The 23,166-nt window shown below is 42.8% G+C and overlaps 1 protein-coding gene and 1 pseudogene across 2 annotated transcripts in view; both read right to left on the reverse strand.

Annotated features, from left to right (window-relative positions):
- The window catches only part of LOC139756244 (uncharacterized), a 234,671-nt gene that overhangs the window by 95,027 nt on the left and 116,478 nt on the right, over positions 1-23,166 (reverse strand). For both annotated transcript variants that reach the window (XM_071675425.1, XM_071675424.1), the window contains exon 7: positions 11,674-11,798. In XM_071675425.1, the coding sequence (XP_071531526.1) occupies positions 11,674-11,798 (125 nt within the window). The remainder of the gene's footprint in view (positions 1-11,673; positions 11,799-23,166) is intronic.
- On the reverse strand, positions 7,443-10,253 carry LOC139756463 (5-exo-hydroxycamphor dehydrogenase-like; annotated as a pseudogene).

Consider the following 23,166-nt stretch of genomic DNA (forward strand, 5'->3'; position numbering starts at 1 on the left):
GTTGTTGTTCGCTGATGATACAGCGCTGGTGGCTGATTCATGTGAGAAACTGCAGAAGCTGGTGACTGAGTTTGGTAAAGTGTGTGAAAGAAGAAAGTTAAGAGTAAATGTGAATAAGAGCAAGGTTATTAGGTACAGTAGGGTTGAGGGTCAAGTCAATTGGGAGGTAAGTTTGAATGGAGAAAAACTGGAGGAAGTAAAGTGTTTTAGATATCTGGGAGTGGATCTGGCAGCGGATGGAACCATGGAAGCGGAAGTGAATCATTGGGTGGGGGAGGGGGCGAAAATCCTGGGAGCCTTGAAGAATGTGTGGAAGTCGAGAACATTATCTTTGAAAGCAAAAATGGGTATGTTTGAAGGAATAGTTATTCCAACAATGTTGCATGGTTGCGAGGCGTGGGCTATGGATAGAGTTGTGCGCAGGAGGGTGGATGTGCTGGAAATGAGATGTTTGAGGATAATGTGCGGTGTGAGGTGGTTTAATCGAGTAAGTAATGTAAGGGTAAGAGAGATGTGTGGAAATAAAAAGAGCGTGGTTGAGAGAGCAGAAGAGGGTGTTTTAAATGGTTTGGTCACATGGAGAGAATGAGTGAGGAAAGATTGACCAAGAGGATATATGTGTCGGAGATGGAGGGAACAAGGAGAAGTGGGAGACCAAAGTGGTGGTGGAAAGATGGAGTGAAAAAGATTTTGTGTGAACATGCAGGAGGGTGAAAGGAGGGCAAGGAATAGAGTGAATTGGATCAATGTGGTATACCGGGGTTGACGTGCTGTCAGTGGATTGAATCAGGGCATGTGAAGCGTCTGGGGTAAACAATGGAAAGTTGTGTGGGGCCTGGATGTGGAAAGGGAACTGTGGTTTCGGGCATTATTGCATGACAGCTAGAGACTGAATGTGAACAAATGAGGCCTTTGTTGTCTTTTCCTAGTGCTACCTCGCACACATGAGGGGGGAGGGGGATGGTATTCCATGTGTGGCGAGGTGGCGATGGGAATGAATAAAGGCAGACAGTGTGAATTGTGTGCATGGGTATATATGTATGTGTCTGTGTATGTATATATATGTGTACATTGAGATGTATAGGTATGTATATTTGCGTGTGTGGACGTGTATGTATATACATTGTGTATGGGGGTGGGTTGGGCCATTTCTTTCGTCTGTTTCCTTGCGCTACCTTGGAAACGCGGGAGACAGCGACAAAGCATGTGTACGTGTAGGAAGAGAGGAAAGTGATTGGTTCTCAGTGAATGTAGGTTTGCGGCAGGGGTGTGTGATGTCTCCATGGTTGTTTAATTTGTTTATGGATGGGGTTGTTAGGGAGGTAAATGCAAGAGTCTTGGAAAGAGGGGCAAGTATGAAGTCTGTTGGGGATGAGAGAGCTTGGGAAGTGAGTCAGTTGTTGTTCGCTGATGATACAGCGCTGGTGGCGGATTCATGTGAGAAACTGCAGAAGCTGGTGACGGAGTTTGGTAAAGTGTGTGGAAGAAGAAAGTTAAGAGTAAATGTCAATAAGAGCAAGGTTATTAGGTACAGTAGGGTTGAGGGTCAAGTCAATTGGGAGGTGAGTTTGAATGGAGAAAAACTGGAGGAAGTGAAGTGTTTTAGATATCTGGGAGTGGATCTGTCAGCGGATGGAACCATGGAAGCGGAAGTGGATCATAGGGTGGGGGAGGGGGCGAAAATTTTGGGAGCCTTGAAAAATGTGTGGAAGTCGAGAACATTATCCCGGAAAGCAAAAATGGGTATGTTTGAAGGAATAGTAGTTCCAACAATGTTGTATGGTTGCGAGGCGTGGGCTATGGATAGAGTTGTGCGCAGGAGGATGGATGTGCTGGAAATGAGATGTTTGAGGACAATGTGTGGTGTGAGGTGGTTTGATCGAGTAAGTAACGTAAGGGTGAGAGAGATGTGTGGAAATAAAAAGAGCGTGGTTGAGAGAGCAGAAGAGGGTGTTTTGAAATGGTTTGGGCACATGGAGAGAATGAGTGAGGAAAGATTGACCAAGAGGATATATGTGTCGGAGGTGGAGGGAACGAGGAGAAGAGGGAGACCAAATTGGAGGTGGAAAGATGGAGTGAAGAGGATTTTGTGTGATCGGGGCCTGAACATGCAGGAGGGTGAAAGGAGGGCAAGGAATAGAGTGAATTGGAGCGATGTGGTATACAGGGGTTGACGTGCTGTCAGTGGATTGAATCAAGGCATGTGAAGCGTCCGGGGTAAACCATGGAAAGCTGTGTAGGTATGTATATTTTGCGTGTGTGGACGTGTGTATGTACATGTGTATGGGGAGGGTTGGGCCATTTCTTTCGTCTGTTTCCTTGCGCTACCTCGCAAACGCGGGAGACAGCGACAAAGTATAAAAAAAAAAAAAAAAAAAAAAAAATATATATATATATATATATATATATGTACAGAGCATCAGATTGGGGAAGAGCAGTGTGGTTTCAGAAGTGGTAGAGGATGTGTGGATCAGGTGTTTGCTTTGAAGAATGTATGTGAGAAATACTTAGAAAAGCAAATGGATTTGTATGTAGCATTTATGGATCTGGAGAAGGCATATGATAGAGTTAATAGAGATGCTCTGTGGAAGGTATTAAGAATATATGGTGTGGGAGGAAAGTTGTTAGAAGCAGTGAAAAGTTTTTATCGAGGATGTAAGGCATGTGTACGTGTAGGAAGAGAGGAAAGTGATTGGTTCTCAGTGAATGTAGGTTTGCGGCAGGGGTGTGTGATGTCTCCATGGTTGTTTAATTTGTTTATGGATGGGGTTGTTAGGGAGGTAAATGCAAGAGTTTTGGAAAGAGGGGCAAGTATGAAGTCTGTTGGGGATGAGAGAGCTTGGGAAGTGAGTCAGTTGTTGTTCGCTGATGATACAGCGCTGGTGGCTGATTCATGTGAGAAACTGCAGAAGCTGGTGACTGAGTTTGGTAAAGTGTGTGGAAGAAGAAAGTTAAGAGTAAATGTGAATAAGAGCAAGGTTATTAGGTACAGTAGGGTTGAGGGTCAAGTCAATTGGGAGGTGAGTTTGAATGGAGAAAAACTGGAGGAAGTGAAGTGTTTTAGATATCTGGGAGTGGAACTGGCAGCGGATGGAACCATGGAAGTGGAAGTGGATCATAGGGTGGGGGAGGGGGCGAAAATCCTAGAAGCCTTGAAGAATGTGTGGAAGTCAAGAACATTATCTCGGAAAGCAAAAATGGGTATGTTTGAAGGAATAGTGGTTCCAACAATGTTGTATGGTTGCGAGGCGTGGGCTATGGATAGAATTGTGCGCAGGAGGATGGATGTGCTGGAAATGAGATGTTTGAGGACAATGTTTGGTGTGAGGTGGTTTAATCGAGTGAGTAACGTAAGGGTAAGAGAGATGTGTGGAAATAAAAAGAGCGTGGTTGAGAGAGCAGAAGAGGGTGTTTTGAAGTGGTTTGGGCACATGAAGAGAATGAGTGAGGAAAGATTGACCAAGAGGATATATGTGTCGGAGGTGGAGGGAACGAGGAGAAGAGGGAGACCAAATTGGAGGTGGAAAGATGGAGTGAAAAAGATTTTGTGTGATCGGGGCCTGAACATGCAGGAGGGTGAAAGGAGGGCAAGGAATAGAGTGAATTGGAGCGATGTGGTATACCGGGGTTGAAGTGCTGTCAGTGGATTGAATCAAGGCATGTGAATCGTCTGGGGTAAACCATGGAAAGCTGTGTAGGTATGTATATTTGCGTGTGTGGACGTATGTATATACATGTGTATGGGGGGGGGGGTTGGGCCATTTCTTTCGTCTGTTTCCTTGCACTACCTCGCAAACGCGGGAGACAGCGACAAAGTATAATAAATAAATAAATAATATATATATATATATATATATATATATATATATATATATATATATATATATATAACCCTGGGGATAGGGGAGAAAGAATACTTCCCACGCATTCCTCACGTGTCGTATAAGGCGACTAAAGGGGACGGGAGCGGGGGGCCAGAAACCATCCCCTCCTTGTATTTTAACTTTCTAAAAGGGGAAACAGAAGCAGTCACGCGAGGAGTTCTCATCCTCCTCGAAGGCTCAGATTGGGGTGTCTAAATGTGTGTGGATGTAACCAAGGTGAGAAAAAAGGAGAGATAGGTAGAATGTTTGAGGAGAGGAACCTGGATGTTTTGGCTCTGAGTGAAACGAAGCTCAAGGGTAAAGGGGAAGAGTGGTTTGGGAATGTCTTGGGAGTAAAGTCAGGGGTTAGTGAGAGGACAAGAGCAAGGAAAGGAGTAGCACTACTCCTGAATCAGGAGTTGTGGGAGTATGTGATAGAGTGTAAGAAAGTAAATTCTAGATTGATATGGGTAAAACTGAAAGTTGATGGAGAGAGATGGGTGATTATTGGTGCATATGCACCTGGGCATGAGAAAAAGATCATGAGAGGCAAGTGTTTTGGGAGCAGCTGAAGAGTGTGTCAGTGGTTTTGATGCAAAAGACCGGGTTATAGTGATGGGTGATTTGAATGCAAAGGTGAGTAATGTGGCAGTTGAGGGAAAAATTGGTATACATGGAGTGTTCAGTGTTGTAAATGGAAATGGTGAAGAGCCTGTAGATTTATGTGCTGAAAAAGGACTGGTGATTGGGAATACCTGGTTTAAAAAGCGAGATATACATAAGTATACGTATATAAGTAGGAGAGATGGCCAGAGAGTGTTATTGGATTACGTGTTAATTGATAGACGCATGAAAGAGAGACTTTTGGATGTTAATGTGCTGAGAGGTGCAGCTGGAGGGATGTCTGATCATTATCTTGTGGAGGCGAAGGTGAAGATTTGTGGGGGTTTTCAGAAAAGAAGTGAGAATGTTGGGGTGAAGAGAGTGGTGAGAGTAAGTGAGCTTGGGAAGGAGACTTGTGTGAGGAAGTACCAGGAGAGACTGAGTACAGAATGGAAAAGGGTGAGAACAAAGGAGGTAAGGGGAGTGGGGGAGGAATGGGATGTATTTAGGGAAGCAGTGATGGCTTGTGCAAAAGATGCTTGTGGCATGAGAAGCATGGGAGGTGGGTTGATTAGAAAAGGTAGTGAGTGGTGGGATGAAGAAGTCAGATTATTAGTGAAAGAGAAGCGAGAGGCATTTGGACAATTTTTGCAGGGAAAAAATGCAAATGAGTGGGAGAGGTATAAAAGAAAGAGGCAGGAGGTCAAGAGAAAGGTGCAAGAGGTGAAAAAGAAGGCAAATGAGAGTTGGGGTGAGAGAGTACCATTGAATTTCAGGGAGAATAAAAAGATGTTTTGGAAGGAGGTAAATAAAGTGCATAAGACAAGGGAGCAAATGGGAACATCAGTGAAGGGGGCTAATGGGGAGGTGATAACAAGTAGCAGTGATGTGAGAAGGAGATGGAGTGAGTATTTTGAAGGTTTGTTGAATGTGTTTGATGATAGAGTGGCAGATATAGGGTGTTTGGTCGAGGTGGTGTGCAAAGTGAGAGGGTTAGGGAAAATGATTTGGTAAATAGAGAAGAGGTAGTAAAAGCTTTACGGAAGATGAAAGCCGGCAAGGCAGCAGGTTTGGATGGTATTGCAGTGGAATTTATTAAAATAGGGGGTGACTGTATTGTTGACTGGTTGGTAAGGTTATTTAATGTATGTATGATTCATGGTCAGGTGCCTGAGGATTGGCGGAATGCTTGCATAGTGCCATTGTACAAAGGCAAAGGGGATAAGAGTGAGTGCTCAAATTACAGAGGTATAAGTTTGTTGAGTATTCCTGGTAAATTATATGGGAGGGTATTGATTGAGAGGGTGAAGGCATGTACAGAGCATCAGATTGGGGAAGAGCAGTGTGGTTTCAGAAGTGGTAGAGGATGTGTGGATCAGGTGTTTGCTTTGAAGAATGTATGTGAGAAATACTTAGAAAAGCAAATGGATTTGTATGTAGCATTTATGGATCTGGAGAAGGCATATGATAGAGTTGATAGAGATGCTCTGTGGAAGGTTTTAAGAATATATGGTGTGGGAGGCAAGTTATTAGAAGCAGTGAAAAGTTTTTATCGAGGATGTAATGCATGTGTACATGTAGGAAGAGAGGAAAGTGATAGGTTCTCAGTGAATGTAGGTTTGTGGCAGGGGTGTGTGATGTCCCCATGGTTGTTTAATTTGTTTATGGATGGGGTTGTTAGGGAAGTGAATGCAAGAGTTTTGGAAAGAGGGGCAAGTATGCAGTCTGTTGTGGATGAGAGAGCTTGGGAAGTGAGTCAGTTGTTGTTCGCTGATGATACAGCGCTGGTGGCTGATTCATGTGAGAAACTGCAGAAGCTGGTGACTGAGTTTGGTAAAGTGTGTGAAAGAAGAAAGTTGAGAGTAAATGTGAATAAGAGCAAGGTTATTAGGTACAGTAGGGTTGAGGGTCAAGTCAATTGGGAGGTAAGTTTGAATGGAGAAAAACTGGAGGAAGTAAAGTGTTTTAGATATCTGGGAGTGGATCTGGCAGTGGATGGAACCATGGAAGCGGAAGTGAATCATTGGGTGGGGGAGGGGGCGAAAATCCTGGGAGCCTTGAAGAATGTGTGGAAGTCAAGAACATCATCTTGGAAAGCAAAAATGGGTATGTTTGAAGGAATAGTGGTTCCAACAATGTTGTATGGTTGCGAGGCGTGGGCTATGGATAGAGTTGTGCGCAGGAGGGTGGATGTGCTGGAAATGAGAGGTTTGAGGACAATATGTAGTGTGAGGTGGTTTGATCGAGTAAGTAATAATAGGGTAAGAGAGATGTGTGGAAATAAAAAGAGTGTGGTGGAGAGAGCAGAAGAGGGTGTTTTGAAATAGTTTGGTCACATGGACAGAATGAGAGAGGAAAGATTGACAAAGAGTATATATGTGTCAGAGGTGGAGGGAACGAGAAGTGGGAGACCAAATTTTAGGTGGAAGGATGGAGTGAAAAAGATTTTGAGTGATCGGGGCCTGAACATGCAGGAGGGCGAAAGGCGTGCAAGGAATAGAGTGAATTGGAACGATGTGGTATACCGGGGTCGACGTGCTGTCAATGGATTGACCAGGGCATGTGAAGCGTCTGGGGTAAACAATGGAAAGTTGTGTGGGGCCTGGATGTGGAAAGGGAGCTGTGGTTTCGGTGCATTATTACATGACAGCTAGAGACTTAGTGTGAACGAATGGGGCCTTTGGTGTCTTTTCCTTGCGCTACCTCGCACACATGACGGGGGAGGGGGTTGTTATTCCATGTGTGGCGGGGTGGCGATGGGAACAAATAAAGGCAGACAGTATGAATTATGTACATGTGTATATATGTCTATGTCTGTGCGTGTATATATATGTGTACTTTGAGATGTATAGGTGTGTATATTTGCGTGTGTGGACGTGTATGTATATACATGTGTATGTGGGCGGGTTGGGCCATTCTTCCGTCTGTTTCCTTGTGCTACCTCGCTAACGCGGGAGACAGCGACAAAGCAAAATAAATAAAAAAATATATAACCAATAGTATGGCTGTCTAAACGACACAGGACAACTGGCAAGTCTTATATGTGAACACCCAAAAGACTTGGCCATCTGGGTAACAATGTGGACACAACTAACAACATTTAATAAAGATGGACATCAGTTTTGCCATTAGGGGAACCAAGGAGATAAAATTAGCAACTCTTACATGTAAAAGGTTACAAGTGATAACTCTGATACAAAAAAACCACCAGTCTTGGTTATCTAGGCAACTGAAGAGGCACAACTGGAGAGTGTTGTATTCAGATTGTTACTTCTATGGCCATCAAGTGATTAATCAGAAAAATCTCAAGACTTTCACGTGGCTAACCACCATGCATGGGAAACAAAAAACACAAGCTTCATTACTGTTGTGGATTTATTACCACACGGAAGAACTGTCCTTATCAGGCAACCTCCACTGCATTCCTGAAGTCAGAGAGTGGGTAAGGGGGTTCCTTGAGAGTGTCAAAGGGGGAGTGTTCATGATGGCGGTTTAAAAAGGACACTGCTTCCTTCAGGTGCTGAACAGTGTAATTGTGTACAACAACAACAGTAAGGCACTTGAGTATGATGGCTTGGGCTGTGATGTCCATGCGAGAGTCTCGGTGGACAAGGCCCACCAAGACATAATTTCCACCATTCCTCAGCACCCTCATGTCTTGAGGCAAAACCTGTTTGTTGCCACACACTTCGAAAACTGCATCAACACTGTTACTCTCTATGAGTTATTCCTCTTGGTCACCATGGACAGGCGAAGCACCGAACTTAGTCACGCTCCCTAACCTCCTTCCACTTCACATCGATACAGAACACCTTCTTGTAGCCTGCCTCCTTCAGGAAGGCCACTGCATACATACCTAGCATCCCTGTGCCCTGGACCAGGGCCACAGACGCCCCTGGCTGACCAAGCGAGGGCATGGGTGGGAGCTTCAAGAAAGCATTGACCATAGTGGCGAGGGCACAGTTGATGAAAGCAGCCAACCTAGGTGTTGGGGCGGGCGGGAGATCGACCAAGGACATTCCAGGAAGACACAGGATGTAGGTGCTGTAGGGTTTTACCAAGGATGTAAGGTATGTGAACAAGTGGGAAGAGAGAAGAGTGATTTTTTCCCAGTGAATGTCGGTTTGATGCAGGGGTGCTTGATGTCTCCATGGTTGTTTAATCTATTCATGGATGGGGTGGTTAGGGAAGTGAATACAAGATTTTTGGAAAGAGGGGCAAGTATGCAGTCTGTTCTGGATGAGAGGGTTTGGGAAGTGGGTCAGTTGTTGTTTGCTGATGATATAGCGCTGGTGGCTGATTCGGGTGAGAAACTGCAGAAGTTGGTGACTGAGTTTGGTAAAGTGTGTGAAAGAAGAAAGTTGAGAGTAAATGTGAATAAGAGCAAGGTTCAGTAGGGTTGAGGGACAAGTAAATTGGGAGGAAAGTTTTCAATGGAGAAAAATGGAGAAAGTGAAGTGTTTTAGATATCTGGGAGTGGACTTAGATAGCGGATGGAACCATGGAAGCGGAAGTGAGTCAGAGGGTGGAGGAGGGAACGAAGGTTCAGGGAGCATTAAAGAATGTGTGAAAGGCAAAAACGTTATCTCGGAGAGCAAAAATGGGTATGTCTAAAGCAATAGTGGTTCCAACCATGTTATATGGTTGATGAGGCATGGGCTATAGATAGGGTAGTGTGGAGGAGGGTGGATGCACTGGAAATGAGATGTTTGAGGATAATCAGTGGTGTGAGGTGGTTTGACCGAGTAAAGAATGAAAGGGTAAGAGAGATGTGTGGTAATAAAAAGAGTGTGGTCGAGAGAGCAATAGAGGGTGTGTTGAAATGGTTTGGACACATGGAGAGAATGAGTGAAGAAAGATTAACAAAGAAGATATATGTGTCAGAGGTGGAGGGAAGATGGAGAAGCGGGAGACCAAATTGGAGGTGAAAGGATGGAGTGAAAAAGATTTTGAGCGATCGGGGCCTGAACTTACAGGAGGGTGAAAGGCATGTAAGGAATAGAGTGAATTGGAATGATGTGGTATACTGGGGTCACTGTGCTGTCAGTGGATTGAACCAGGGCATGTGAAGCATCTGGGGTAAACCATGGAAAAGTTTGTGGGGCCTGGATGTGGAAAGGGAGCTATGGTTTCAGTGCATTATGAAGGCTGCCTTTTTGTCTGTTCCTGGCACTATTTCGTGTGTGGCGGGGTGGCAACTGGAGTGGATGAAGGTAGCAAGTATGGATATGTATGATATGTACATGCGTACACATGTATATGTCTGTGTATGTATATGTTTGCATACTTTGAAATGTATAGGTATGTATATGTGCGTGTGTGGGCGTTTCTGTATATACATGTGTATGTGGGTGGGTTGGGCCATTCCTCATCTGTTTCCTAGCACTACCTCGCTAACGTGGGAGACAGCGATTAGGTATAACAAATAAGAATAATAAATATTCTTCATATATTATACTTGATCGCCATTTCCCACGTCAGCAAGGTAGCGCTGGGAAACAGATGAAGAATGGCCCATCCACTCATATACAAGTATATATACATAAATGCCCATACACGCACATATACAAATATATATCAACATATACACATGTACATACATATACATACACATTTTTTTTTTACAGCATTCACCATTTCCCATGTTAGCAAGGTAGTGTTAAGAACAGAGGACTGAGCCTTTTAGGGAATATCCTCACTTGGCCCCCTCCTCTGTTCCTTCTTTAGGAAAACATATATACACATATATACACATGTACACATTCATACTTGCTTGCCTTCATCCATAATTGGCACTACCCCACCAAACAGGAAGCATGGTGATTGTACATATGTTTTATAAATCCCTGGGGTAGGGAAGAAGGAATTCTACCTCAGTATTCTCTGTGTGTTGTAGAAGGTGACTAAAGGGGGCAAGAAAGAACCATAGGGAGTACCCATCCTTCTCAAGACCTCAGGTTGGAGTGTCCAAAGGTGTGTGGATGTAAAGTTTGGGTCCTCAAGGGATGCAACAGTTGTGTTGATGCTGGAATAAGAACAGATACTACTTTCAAACCAGAATCATGAGTAGACCTAGATTACAGTTGGATATGAAAAAGGAGCTTACAAAAACAATATATGTCAACTGGGTCTCAAAGAGAAGCAAGATTTTTAGTGAGGTAATAGACAGATGGCATTCAATGAAGAGAGCTTACTAGAGACATCATAAGTGTTGGTTCAATGAACAGAAAAAGAGACATGTCTACCACACTAGGAAGCATCATCATAGGGGCCAGTAATACTACTGTCGAAGCCTTCCCTCTCATGGACAATAGTCAGGTGAGAACCCGGAGATTCTTAGCTCCCCATGATGTCAGGGACTACGGGCCATAGGTTTGCTGGACTTTATCATGATTACATTTAAAAATTATTGTGCAAACAGAAGATGGCAGGAACCTATGTGAAAAAATGAAAGAGGTATGAGTAATTGTATGGTACTTGTATGGAAGAGATGGCAGGTCTAGATCAGTAGTCCCATTTTGATGTGACAGAAAGTAAGACCATCAATCCTAACACTGAGAGCATAAGATAGTTCTTGGAACAAATTTAATGCTCCTGAGTAAGTACAGCAGTACCACCCTGGGCGACTGCTGCCAACAGCATACTACCTAATATTCACTTTAATATGTTTTTAGGGATGAGGGAGAAAGAATACTTCCTACTTATCACCTGCATGTCATAGAAAGCAACTAAAAGGGGGGGAGCGGGGACTGGAAATCCATCCTCTTGTTTAAACCTTTACAAAAGAAGGAACAGAGAAAGGGGGCCAAGTGAGGATATTCCCTCTAAGGCTCAGTCCTCAGTTCTTAACGCTACCTTGCTAATGTGGGAAATGGTGAATTTATATAAAAAAAAAAAATGTTTCCAGCAACTTCCAGCTAAAAAATGACCCAAGGCACATCTACATTCATATCACTCATTCAATGATAACATTATGTATCATGTTTTAAGTTGATTCATCTAATGGTGCATTTTCCTAAGATGCATCAATATAAAGAAAGAACATACTGTTTGTTCTCTTGAAAACTTGCTGTAAGGTTTTGTTATTTGCATTGAAAAGGTGTACAAATACTGATATGCTTTTAATTAGTTTGGTTTACCTAATAAAAATTCTAATGTGTTTGAGCACTGAACAACAGCAACAAAATAATTAGTTGAAAAACATTACCTTAAAGTCATGAGTGAGAGGTATTTTTTGGTAGAAGTAAAGTGCAGCAGTGCGTGCCCTCCAGTGCCACTTCTTGCTGGGAAGGGTGAACAAGGCAGCATCCTCACTTCCAATAACTGACTCATCTGGGTGCAATGCCAACTCTTTTAGTTTTGCAACAGTGTATTCAAACTACACATAACAATTTCTTCCCCAGTCTATATTTCCAGTCAAGAGTTATTTCATTCATAACATATGTGGTCTGCCATACTTAGCTTCTGGGATCATGCTAGTCCTAGAAATATTGACAAAAATCAAGAAAATTTTAAGGTGTAGATGTGTAACATGCTGTAGTAACCATATAAGTAGAGAAGTTAAGAAAGGATACTGCAGTCCATAGGAACAAAACCTGGAAAAATACTAAGTGGAAGGGAAAATTTAGCAAAGCTGAAGTCTACCACCAAGAATGTGGGTACTTCAACGGATAAAAGGGTCAAATCATTTATGCTTGAAAAAGAAAAGAAAGTGACAAGTAACATTAATGAAGGAGTTAAAAGGCAAAAGACAAAATGCAAGTACAGCTGCTTCATAAACTTCCAGCATGAGGTAAGGCTTAACTGATAGTGAGAAAATAACACTGCTAAAGGTTGAAGAGTGTATGTAAATAGTTACCATCCTATAATAAACATAGTAAGAGCAATCTTGCACTTTTGCTGATATCTTAACTGATCTACATATAATTTAACACTAACATTTCTCAAACAAAAGCTGGAGGCTAAAATTAGATTAAAATATTAGATTCAAATCTTACCATACAGTGACTTAAGATTACAAATAAATAATGGATAGCAGCATGGCAATTTACAGAATATACTGAGAAATGCAGCTGAAAGATTATGGATTAAAAGCTTAAAAACATTTAACCCATAAACAATGAAAGACAATAACTGAGTTTTTCCTCAGAATCCAGTGAATGTAAACTGATTTTCAAACTTTTCCAGCCACAGTTTAAATATCCAGCTGACTTATGGTACTATTAGTAGCCTACAGAGGTCTATTTTATCACTTAGAAGGTGTGGGGAGAAAAATTTGCAATCCTCGGTATCCCTACAACCACTATTGTAAGTGCATGGCCATCCACTTGAAGGTCATGCATACACAAAGATCCCACTGATAATATGTAGATGGTCATATGACCTAAGTTATTAGGAGGAGAGTGACTGGTTCCCTGTGAAGGTCAGTCCACAGCAATGGTGTGTGATATCCCCCATGAATGTTTAATTTGTATATGGATGGAGTGGTATGGGGTGGTTTGGGAGGTAAATGCAAGAGTTTTGGAGAGAGGGGCGAGTATGCAGTCTGTTGGGGATGAGTGAGCCTGGGAAGTGAGACAGTCGCTGTTCCCAATGATACAGCACTGGTAGCTCATTCGAGTGAGAAACTGCATAAGTTGCTGACTGAGTTTGGAAAAGTTTGTGAAAGGAGAAAGTTGAGAGTATATGTGAATAAGAGTAAGGATATCAGGTTCAGCAGGGTAGAAAGACAAGTCAGTTGGGATGTGAGCTGGAATGGAGAAAAATTGGAGGAAGTGAAGTGTTTTGGATATCTGGGAGTGAACTTAGTAGCAAATGGAATCATGGAAGTGGAAGTGAGTCAAAGGGTGGGGGAGGGGTCGAAGGTTCGAAGGTGTTGAAAGAGAGACCATTATCTCAGAGAGCAATAATGGTTATGTTTGAAAGAATAGTTGTTTCAACAATATTATATGGTTGCAAGGAATGGGCTATAGATAAGGTTGTACAGAGGAGGGTGGATATGTTAGAAATGAAATGTTTGAGGAAAATATGTGGTGTGAGGTGATTTGATCAAATAAGTACTGAACGGGTAAGAGATATGTGTGGTAATAAAGAGTGTGTTCGTAGAGCAGAAGACAGTGTTTTGAAATGGTTTGGACATATGGAGAGAATGAGTGAGAATAGGTTGACAAAGAGGATATATGTGTCAGAGATGAAGGGAACAAGGAGAAGCAAGACACCAAATTGGAGGTGGAAGGATGGAGCGATCAAGGCCTGAACATACAGCAGAGTAAGAGGTAGCAGCAAGAAAACAGACAAATAAAAGCCACATTCATTCACACTCAGTCTCTAGCTGTCATGTATATTTTTATTTTATTTATTTATTTTGCTTTGTCGCTGTCTCCCGCGTTAGCGAGGTAGCGCAAGGAAACAGACAAAAGAATGGCCCAATCCGCCCACATACACATGTATACACATACACGTCCACATACACAAATATACATACCTATACATCTCAATGTACACATATATATACACACACAGACATATACACATATACACATGTACATAATTCATACTGTCTGCCTTTATCTGTTCCTATCGCCACCCCGCCACACATGGAATAACAACCCCCTCCCCCCTCATGTGTGTGAGGTAGCACTAGGAAAAGACACCAAAGGCCCCATTCGTTCAGACTCAGTCTCTAGCTGTCATGTAATAATGCACCGAAACCACAGCTCCCTTTCCACATCCAGGCCCCACACAACTTTCCATGGTTTACGCCAGACGCTTCACATGCCCTGGTTCATTCCATTGACAGCACATCGACCCCGGTATACCACATCGTTCCAATACACTCTATTCCTTGCACGCCTTTCATCCTCCTGCATGTTCAGGCCCCGATCACTCAAAATCTTTTTCACTCCATCCTTCCACCTAAAATTTGGTCTCCCACTTCTCCTCGTTCCCTCCACCTCTGACACATATATCCTCTTTGTCAATCTTTCCTCACTCATTCTCTCCATGTGACCAAACCATTTCAAAACACCCTCTTCTGCTCTCTCAACCACACTCTTTTTATTTCCACACATCTCTCTTACCCTTACATTACTTACTCGATCAAACCACCTCACACCACATATTGTCCTCAAACCTCTCATATCCAGCACATGCACCCTCCTGCGCACAACTCTATCCATAGCCCACGCCTCGCAACCATACAACATTGTTGGAACCACTATTCCTTCAAACATACCCATTTTTGCTTTCCGAGATAATGTTCTCGACTTCCAAACATTCTTCAATGCTCCCAGAATTTTCGCCCCCTCCCCCACCCCATGATTCACTTCCACTTCCATGGTTCCAACCGCTGCCAGATCCACTCCCAGATATCTAAAACACTTCACTTCCTCCAGTTTTTCTCCATTCAAACTTACCTCCCAATTGAATTGACCCTCAACCCTACTGTACCTAATAACCTTGCTCTTATTCACATTTACTCTTAACTTTCTTCTTTCACACACTTTACCAAACTCAGTCACCAGCTTCTGCAGTTTCTCACATGAATCAGCCACCAGCGCTGTATCATCAGCGAACAACAACTGACTCACTTCCCAAGCTCTCTCATCCACAACAGACTGCATAGTTGCCCCTCTTTCCAAAACTCTTGCATTCACCTCCCTAGCAACCCCATCCATAAACAAATTAAACAACCATGGAGACATCACACACCCCTAACACAAATGTACATTCACTGAGAACCAATCACTTTCCTCTCTTCCTACACGTACACATGCCTTACATCCTCAATAAAAACTTCTCTGCTTCTAACAACTTGCTTCCCACACCATATATTCTTAAAACCTTCCACAGAGCATCTCTATCAACTCTATCATATGCCTTCTCCAGATCCATAAATGCTACATACAAATCCATTTGTTTTTCTAAGTATTTCTCACATGCATTCTTCAACGCAAACAACTGATCCACACATCCTCTACCACTTCTGAAACCACACTGCTCTTCCCCAATCTGATGCTTTGTACATGCCTTTACCCTCTCAATCAATACCCTCCCATATAATTTCCCAGGAATACTCAACAAACTTATACCTCTGCAATTTGAGCACTCACTCTTATCCCCTTTGCCTTTGTACAATGGCACTATGCAAGCATTCCGCCAATCCTCAGGCACCTCACCATGAATCATACATACATTAAATAACCTTACCAACCAGTCAACAATACAGTCACCCCCTATTTTAATAAATTCCAATGCAATACCATCCAAACCTGCTGCCTTGCCGGCTTTCATCTTCCGTAAAGCTTTTACTACCTCTTCTCTATCTACCAAATCATTTTCCCTAACCCTCTCACTTTGCACACCACCTCGACCAAAACACCCTATATCTGCCACTCTATCATCAAACACATTCAACAAACCTTCAAAATACTCACTCCATCTCCTCACATCACCACTACTTGTTATCACCTCCCCATTAGACCCCTTCACTGAAGTTCCCATTTGCTCCCTTGTCTTATGCACTTTATTTACCTCCTTCCAAAACATCTTTTTATTCACCCTGAAATTTAATGATACTCTCTCACCCCAACTCTCATTTGCCCTCTTTTTCACCTCTTGCACCTTTCTCTTGACCTCCTCCCTCTTTCTTTTATACCTCTCCCACTCATTTGCATTTTTTCCCTGCAAAAATTGCCCAAATGCCTCTCTCTTCTCTTTCACTAATAATCTTACATCTTCATCCCACCACTCACTACCTTTTCTAATCAACCCACCTCCCACACTTCTCATGCCACAAGCATCTTTTGTGCAAGCCATCACTGCTTCCCTAAATACATCCCACTCCTCCCTCACTCCCCTTACCTCCTTTGTTTTCACCTTTTTGCATTCTGTGCTCAGTCTCTCCTGGTACTTCCTCACACAAGTCTCCTTCCCAAGCTTACTTACTCTCACCACTCTCTTCACCCCAACATTCTCACTTCTTTCCTGAAAACCCCCACAAATCTTCACCTTCACCTCCACAAGATAATGATCAGACATCCCTCCAGTTGCACCTCTCAGCACATTAACATCCAAAAGTCTCTCTCGTGCGTCTATCAATTAACACGTAATCCAATAACACTCTCTGGCCATCTCTCCTACTTACATATGTATACTTTTGTATATCTCGCTTTTTTAACCAGGTATTCCCAATCATCAGTCCTTTTTCAGCACATAAATCTACAAGCTCTTCACCATTTCCATTTACAACACTGAACACTCCATGTATACCAATTATTCCCTCAACTGCCACATTACTCACCTTTGCATTCAAATCACCCATCACTATAACCCAGTCTTTTGCATCAAAACCACTTACACACTCATTCAGCTGCTCCCAAAACACTTGCCTCTCATGATCTTTCTTCTCATGCCCAGGTCATGTAAAATGCACCAAAAACTCAGCTCCCTATTCACATTCAGGCCCCACAAAGATTTCCATGGTTTACCCCAGATGCTTCACATGCCCTGGTTCAGCACATTGACAGCGTGTCCATCCCGTTATGCCACATCACTCCAACTTACTGTTTTCCTTGCACTCCTTTCACCTTCCTGTATGTTCAGGCCCTGATAACTCAAAATCTTTTTCATGCCATCCTTCCACCTCCAATTAGGTCTCCCACTTCTCCTTCTTCCCTCCACTGCTGATATATATATCCTCTCTGTCAATTTTTCTTCACTCATTCTCTCCATATGTTCAAACCATTTCAGCACACCCTCTTCTGTTCTCTCAACCACACTTTTTTTATTTCCACACATCTGTTACCCTTTCATTACTTACTCGATCAAACCACTTCTCACCACATATTGTCCTCAAACACTATATTTCCAACACAACCCCCCTCCTCCATACAACCCTATCTATAGCCCATGCCTCCCTACTATACAACATTGTTGGAATCACTATTCCTTCAAACGTGAGGCAGCACAAGGAAACAGACAAGGAATGACCCAACCCACCCACATAAACATATACATACATAAACGCCCATATACGCACATATATGTACGCATATACATTTCAACGTATACATACATATACATACACAGACATATACATATACACACATGTATATATTCATACTTGCTGCCTTCATCTATTCCTGTCACCACCACCACCCACATACACATATACATACATAAACGCCCATATACGCACATACATGTATGCATATACATTTCAATGTATACATACATATACATACACAGACATATACATATATACACATGTATATATTCATACTTGCTGCCTTCATCTATTCCTGTCACCACCCCACCACACATGAAATGGCACCTCTCCACCCCCCCCCCCCCTCCAGTGAGGTAGTGCCATGAAAAGACAAAAAAAAAGGCCACACTTGTTCACACTCAGTATCCAGCTGTCAAGAGTAATGCAACGAAACCACAATTCCCTTTCCCCATCCATGCCTCGCACAACATAATGTCCTCAAACATTTCATTTCCAACACATCCACCCTATGTACAGCCCATGCCTTGCAACCATATAACATTGTTGGAAACTCTATTCTGTCAAACATACCCATTTTTGCTTTCCGAGATAACATTCTCACCTTCCACACATTCTTCAACGCTCCCAGAACCTTTGCCCCTCCCCTACCCTGTGACTCACTTCCGCTTCCATGGTTCCATCCGCTGCCACGTCCACTCCCAGATATCTAAAACACTTTACTTCCTCCAGTTTTTCTCCATTCAAACTTAACTTCCAACTGACTTGTTCCTCAACCCTAATGAGCCTAATAACATTGCTCTTATTCACATTTACTATCAACTTTCTTCTTTCACACACTTTACCAAACTTAGTCACCAACTTCTACATTTTCTCATCCGAATCAACCACCAGCACTGTATCAGCAACGAACAACTGACTCACTTCCCAAGCCCTCTCATCCACAACAGATTGCATACTTGCCCCTCTCTCCAAAACTCTTGCATTCACCTTCCTAACAACCCCATCCATAAACAAATTAACCAACCATGGACACATCATGCACCCCTACGGCAAACTGACATTAACTGGGAACCAATCACTTTCCTCTCTTCCTACTCATACACAAGCCTTACATCTTTGGTAAAACTTTTCACTGCTTCTAGCAACTTACCTCCCACACAATATACTCTTTAAACCTTCCACAAAGCATCTCTATCAACCCTATCACATGCCTTCTCCAGATCCATAAATGCTAAATACAAATCTATCTGTTTTTCTAAGTATTTCTCACATACATACTTCAAAGCAAACAACTGATCCACACATCCTCTACCACTTCTGAAACCATACTGCTCTTTCCCAATCTGATGCTCTGTACACGCCTTTACCCTCTCAATCAATACCCTCCCATATATATAGTGTGTACCTATTTTTGGAAGGCGGTAAATAAACTGCGTAAGACAAGAGAAAAAAGAGGAACATTGGTGAAGGGAGCTAATGGGGAGATAATAACAAGTAATGGCGATGTGAAAAGGAGATGGGATGAGAATTTTGAGGGTTTGTTGAAAGTGTTAGATGATAGAGTGGCTGATATAAGGTGCTTTAGTTGAGGTGGTGTGCGAAGCGAGAGGGTTAAGGAGAATGATTTGGTAAACAGAGAAGAGGTAGTGAATGCTTTGCGGAAGATGAAAGCCTGAGGATTGGCGGAATGCATGCATAGTGCCATGGTACAAAGGCAAAGGGGATAAAGGTGAGTGTTCAAATACAGAGGTATAAGTATTTTAACTTTCTAAAAGGGGAAACAGGAGTCATGCAGGGAGTACTCATCCTCCTTGAAGGCTCAGATTGCGGTGTCTAAATGTGTGTGGATGTATCCAAGATGAGAAAAAAGGAGATATAGGTAGCGTGTTTGAGGAAAGGAACCTGGATGTTTTGGCTCTCAGTGAAATGAAGCTCAAGGGTAAAGGAGAAGAGTGGTTTGGGAATGTCTTGGGAGTAAAGTCAGGGGTTAGTGAGAGAACAAGAGCAAGGGAAGGAGTAGCACTACTCCTGAAACAGGAGTTGTGGGAGTATGTGATAGAGTGTAAGAAAGTAAACTCTAGATTAATATGGGTAAAACTGAAAGTGGATGGAGAGAGATGGGTCATTATTGGTGCATATGCACCTGGGCATGAGAAGAAAGATCAAGAGAGGCAAGTGTTTTGGGAGCAGCTGAGTGAGTGTGTTAGTAGTTTTAATGCATGAGACCGGGTTATAGTGATGGGTGATTTAAATGCAAAGGTGAGCAATGTGGCAGTTGGGGGAATAATTGGTGTACATGGGGTGTTCAGTGTTGTAAATGGAAATGGTGAAGAGCTTGTAGATTTATGTGCTGAAAAATGAATGGTGATTGGGAATACCTGGTTTAAAAAGAGAGATATACGTAAGTATATGTATGTAAGTAGGACAGATGGCCAGAGAACATTATTAGATTACGTGTTAATTGATAGGCGCGCAAAAGAGAGATTTTTGGATGTTAATGTGCTGAGAGGTGTAACTGGAGGGATGTCTGATCATTTTGGAGGCGAAGGTGAAGATTTGTAGAGGTTTTGAGAAAAGAAGAGAGAATGTTGGGGTGAAGAGAGTGGTGAGAGCAAGTAAGCTTGGGAAGGAGACTTGTGTGAGGAAGTACCAGGAGAGACTGTATACAGAACGGAAAAAAGTGAGAACAAAGGACATAGGGGGAGTGGGAGAGGAATGGAATGTATTTAGGGAAGCAGTGATGGCTTGTGCAAAAGATGCTTGTGGCATGAAAAGCATGGGAGTTGGGCAGATTAGAAAGAGTAGTTAGTGGTGGGATGAAGAAGTAAGATTATTAGTGAAAGAGAAGAGAGAGGCATTGGATGATTTTTGCAGGGAAATAATGCAAATGACTGGGAGATGTATAAAAGAAAGAGGCATGAGGTCACGAGAAAGGTGCAAGAGGTGAAAAGAGAGCAAATGAGAGTTGGGAGAAGAGAGAGTATCATTAAATTTTAGGGAGAATAAAAAGATGTTCTGGAAGGAGGTAAATAAAGTGCGTAAGACAAGGGAGCAAATGGGAACTTCAGTGAAGGGCGCAAATGGGGAGGTGATAACAAGTAGTGGTGATGTGAGAGGGAGATGGAGTGAGTATTTTGAAGGTTTGTTGAATGTGTTTGATGATAGAGTGGCAGATATAGGGTGTTTTGGTCGAGGTGGTGTGCAAAGTGAGAGGGTTAGGGAAAATGATTTGGTAAACAGAGAAGAGGTAGTGAAAGCTTTGCGGAAGATGAAAGCCGGCAAGGCAGCAGGTTTGGATGGTATTGCAATGGAATTTATTAAAAAAGGGGGTGACTGTATTGTTGACTGGTTGGTAAGGTTATTTAATGTATGTATGACTCATGGTGAGGTGCCTGAGGATTGGCGGAATGCGTGCATAGTGCCATTGTACAAAGGCAAAGGGGATAAGAGTGAGTGCTCAAATTACAGAGGTATAAGTTTGTTGAGTATTCCTGGTAAATTATATGGGAGGGTATTGATTGAGAGGGTGAAGGCATGTACAGAGCATCAGATTGGGGAAGAGCAGTGTGGTTTCAGAAGTGGTAGAGGATGTGTGGATCAGGTGTTTGCTTTGAAGAATGTATGTGAGAAATACTTAGAAAAGCAAATGGATTTGTATGTAGCATTTATGGATCTGGAGAAGGCATATGATAGAGTTGATAGAGATGCTCTGTGGAAGGTATTAAGAATATATGGTGTGGGAGGAAAGTTGTTAGAAGCAGTGAAAAGTTTTTATCGAGGATGTAAGGCATGTGTACGTGTAGGAAGAGAGGAAAGTGATTGTTCTCGGTGAATGTAGGTTTGCGGCAGGGGTGTGTGATGTCTCCATGGTTGTTTAATTTGTTTATGGATGGGGTTGTTAGGGAGGTGAATGCAAGAGTTTTGCAAAGAGGGGCAAGTATGAAGTCTGTTGGGGATGAGAGAGCTTGGGAAGTGACTCAGTTGTTGTTCGCTGATGATACAGCGCTGGTGGCTGATTCATGTGAGAAACTGCAGAAGCTGGTGACTGAGTTTGGTAAAGTGTGTGGAAGAAGAAAGTTAAGAGTAAATGTGAATAAGAGCAAGGTTATTAGGTACAGTAGGGTTGAGGGTCAAGTCAATTGGGAGGTGAGTTTGAATGGAGAAAAACTGGAGGAAGTGAAGTGTTTTAGATATCTGGGAGTGGATCTGGCAGCGGATGGAACCATGGAAGCGGAAGTGGATCATAGGGTGGGGGAGGGGGCGAAAATTCTGGGAGCCTTGAAGAATGTGTGGAAGTCGAGAACATTATCTCGGAAAGCAAAAATGGGTATGTTTGAAGGAATAGTGGTTCCAACAATGTTGTATGGTTGCGAGGCGTGGGCTATGGATAGAGTTGTGCGCAGGAGGATGGATGTGCTGGAAATGAGATGTTTGAGGACAATGTGTGGTGTGAGGTGGTTTGATCGAGTGAGTAACGTAAGGGTAAGAGAGATGTGTGGAAATAAAAAGAGCGTGGTTGAGAGAGCAGAAGAGGGTGTTTTGAAGTGGTTTGGGCACATGGAGAGGATGAGTGAGGAAAGATTGACCAAGAGGATATATGTGTCGGAGGTGGAGGGAGCAAGGAGAAGAGGGAGACCAAATTGGAGGTGGAAAGATGGAGTGAAAAAGATTTTGTGTGATCGGGGCCTGAACATGCAGGAGGGTGAAAGGAGGGCAAGGAATAGAGTGAATTGGAGCGATGTGGTATACCGGGGTTGACGTGCTGTCAGTGGATTGAATCAAGGCATGTGAAGCGTCTGGGGTAAACCATGGAAACTGTGTAGGTATGTATATTTGCGTGTGTGGACGTATGTATATACATGTGTATGGGGGGGGTTGGGCCATTTCTTTCGTCTGTTTCCTTGCGCTACCTCGCAAACGCGGGAGACAGCGACAAAGTAAAAAAAAAAAAAAAAAAAAAAAGTTTGTTGAGTATTCCTGGAAAATTATATGGGAGGGTATTGATTGAGAGGGTGAAGGCATGTACAGAGGTGTTTGCTTTGAAGAATGTATGTGAGAAATACTTAGAAAAGCAAATGGATTTGTATGTAGCATTTATGGATCTGGAGAAGGCATATGATAGAGTTGATAGAGATGCTCTGTGGAAGGTATTAAGAATATATGGTGTTGGAGGCAAGTTGTTAGAAGCAGTGAAAAGTTTTTATCGAGAATGTAAGGCATGTGTACGTGTAGGAAGAGAGGAAAGTGATTCGTTCTCAGTGAATGCTGGTTTGCGGCAGGGGTGCGTGATGTCTCCATGGCTGTTTAATTTGTTTATGGATGGGGTTGTTAGGGAGGTGAATGCAAGAGTTTTGGAAAGAGCGGCAAGTATGCAATCCGTTGTGGATGAGAGAGCTTGGGAAGTGAGTCAGTTGTTGTTCACTGATGATACAGTGCTGGTGGCTGATTCAGGTGAGAAACTGCAGAAGCTGGTGACTGAGTTTGGCAAAGTGTGTGAAAGGAGAAAGCTGTGAGTAAATGTGAATAAGACCATGGTTATTAGGTACAGTGGGGTTGAGGGACAAGTCAATTGGGAGGTAAGTTTGAATGGAGAAAAACTGGAGGAAGTGAAGTGCTTTAGATATCTGGGAGTGGATTTGGCAGTGGATGGAACCATGGAAGTGGAAAAGAATCATAGCGTGGGGGAGGGGG

This window comes from Panulirus ornatus, chromosome 21 (assembly GCF_036320965.1).
Source record: "Panulirus ornatus isolate Po-2019 chromosome 21, ASM3632096v1, whole genome shotgun sequence".
NCBI lineage: Eukaryota > Metazoa > Arthropoda > Malacostraca > Decapoda > Palinuridae > Panulirus > Panulirus ornatus.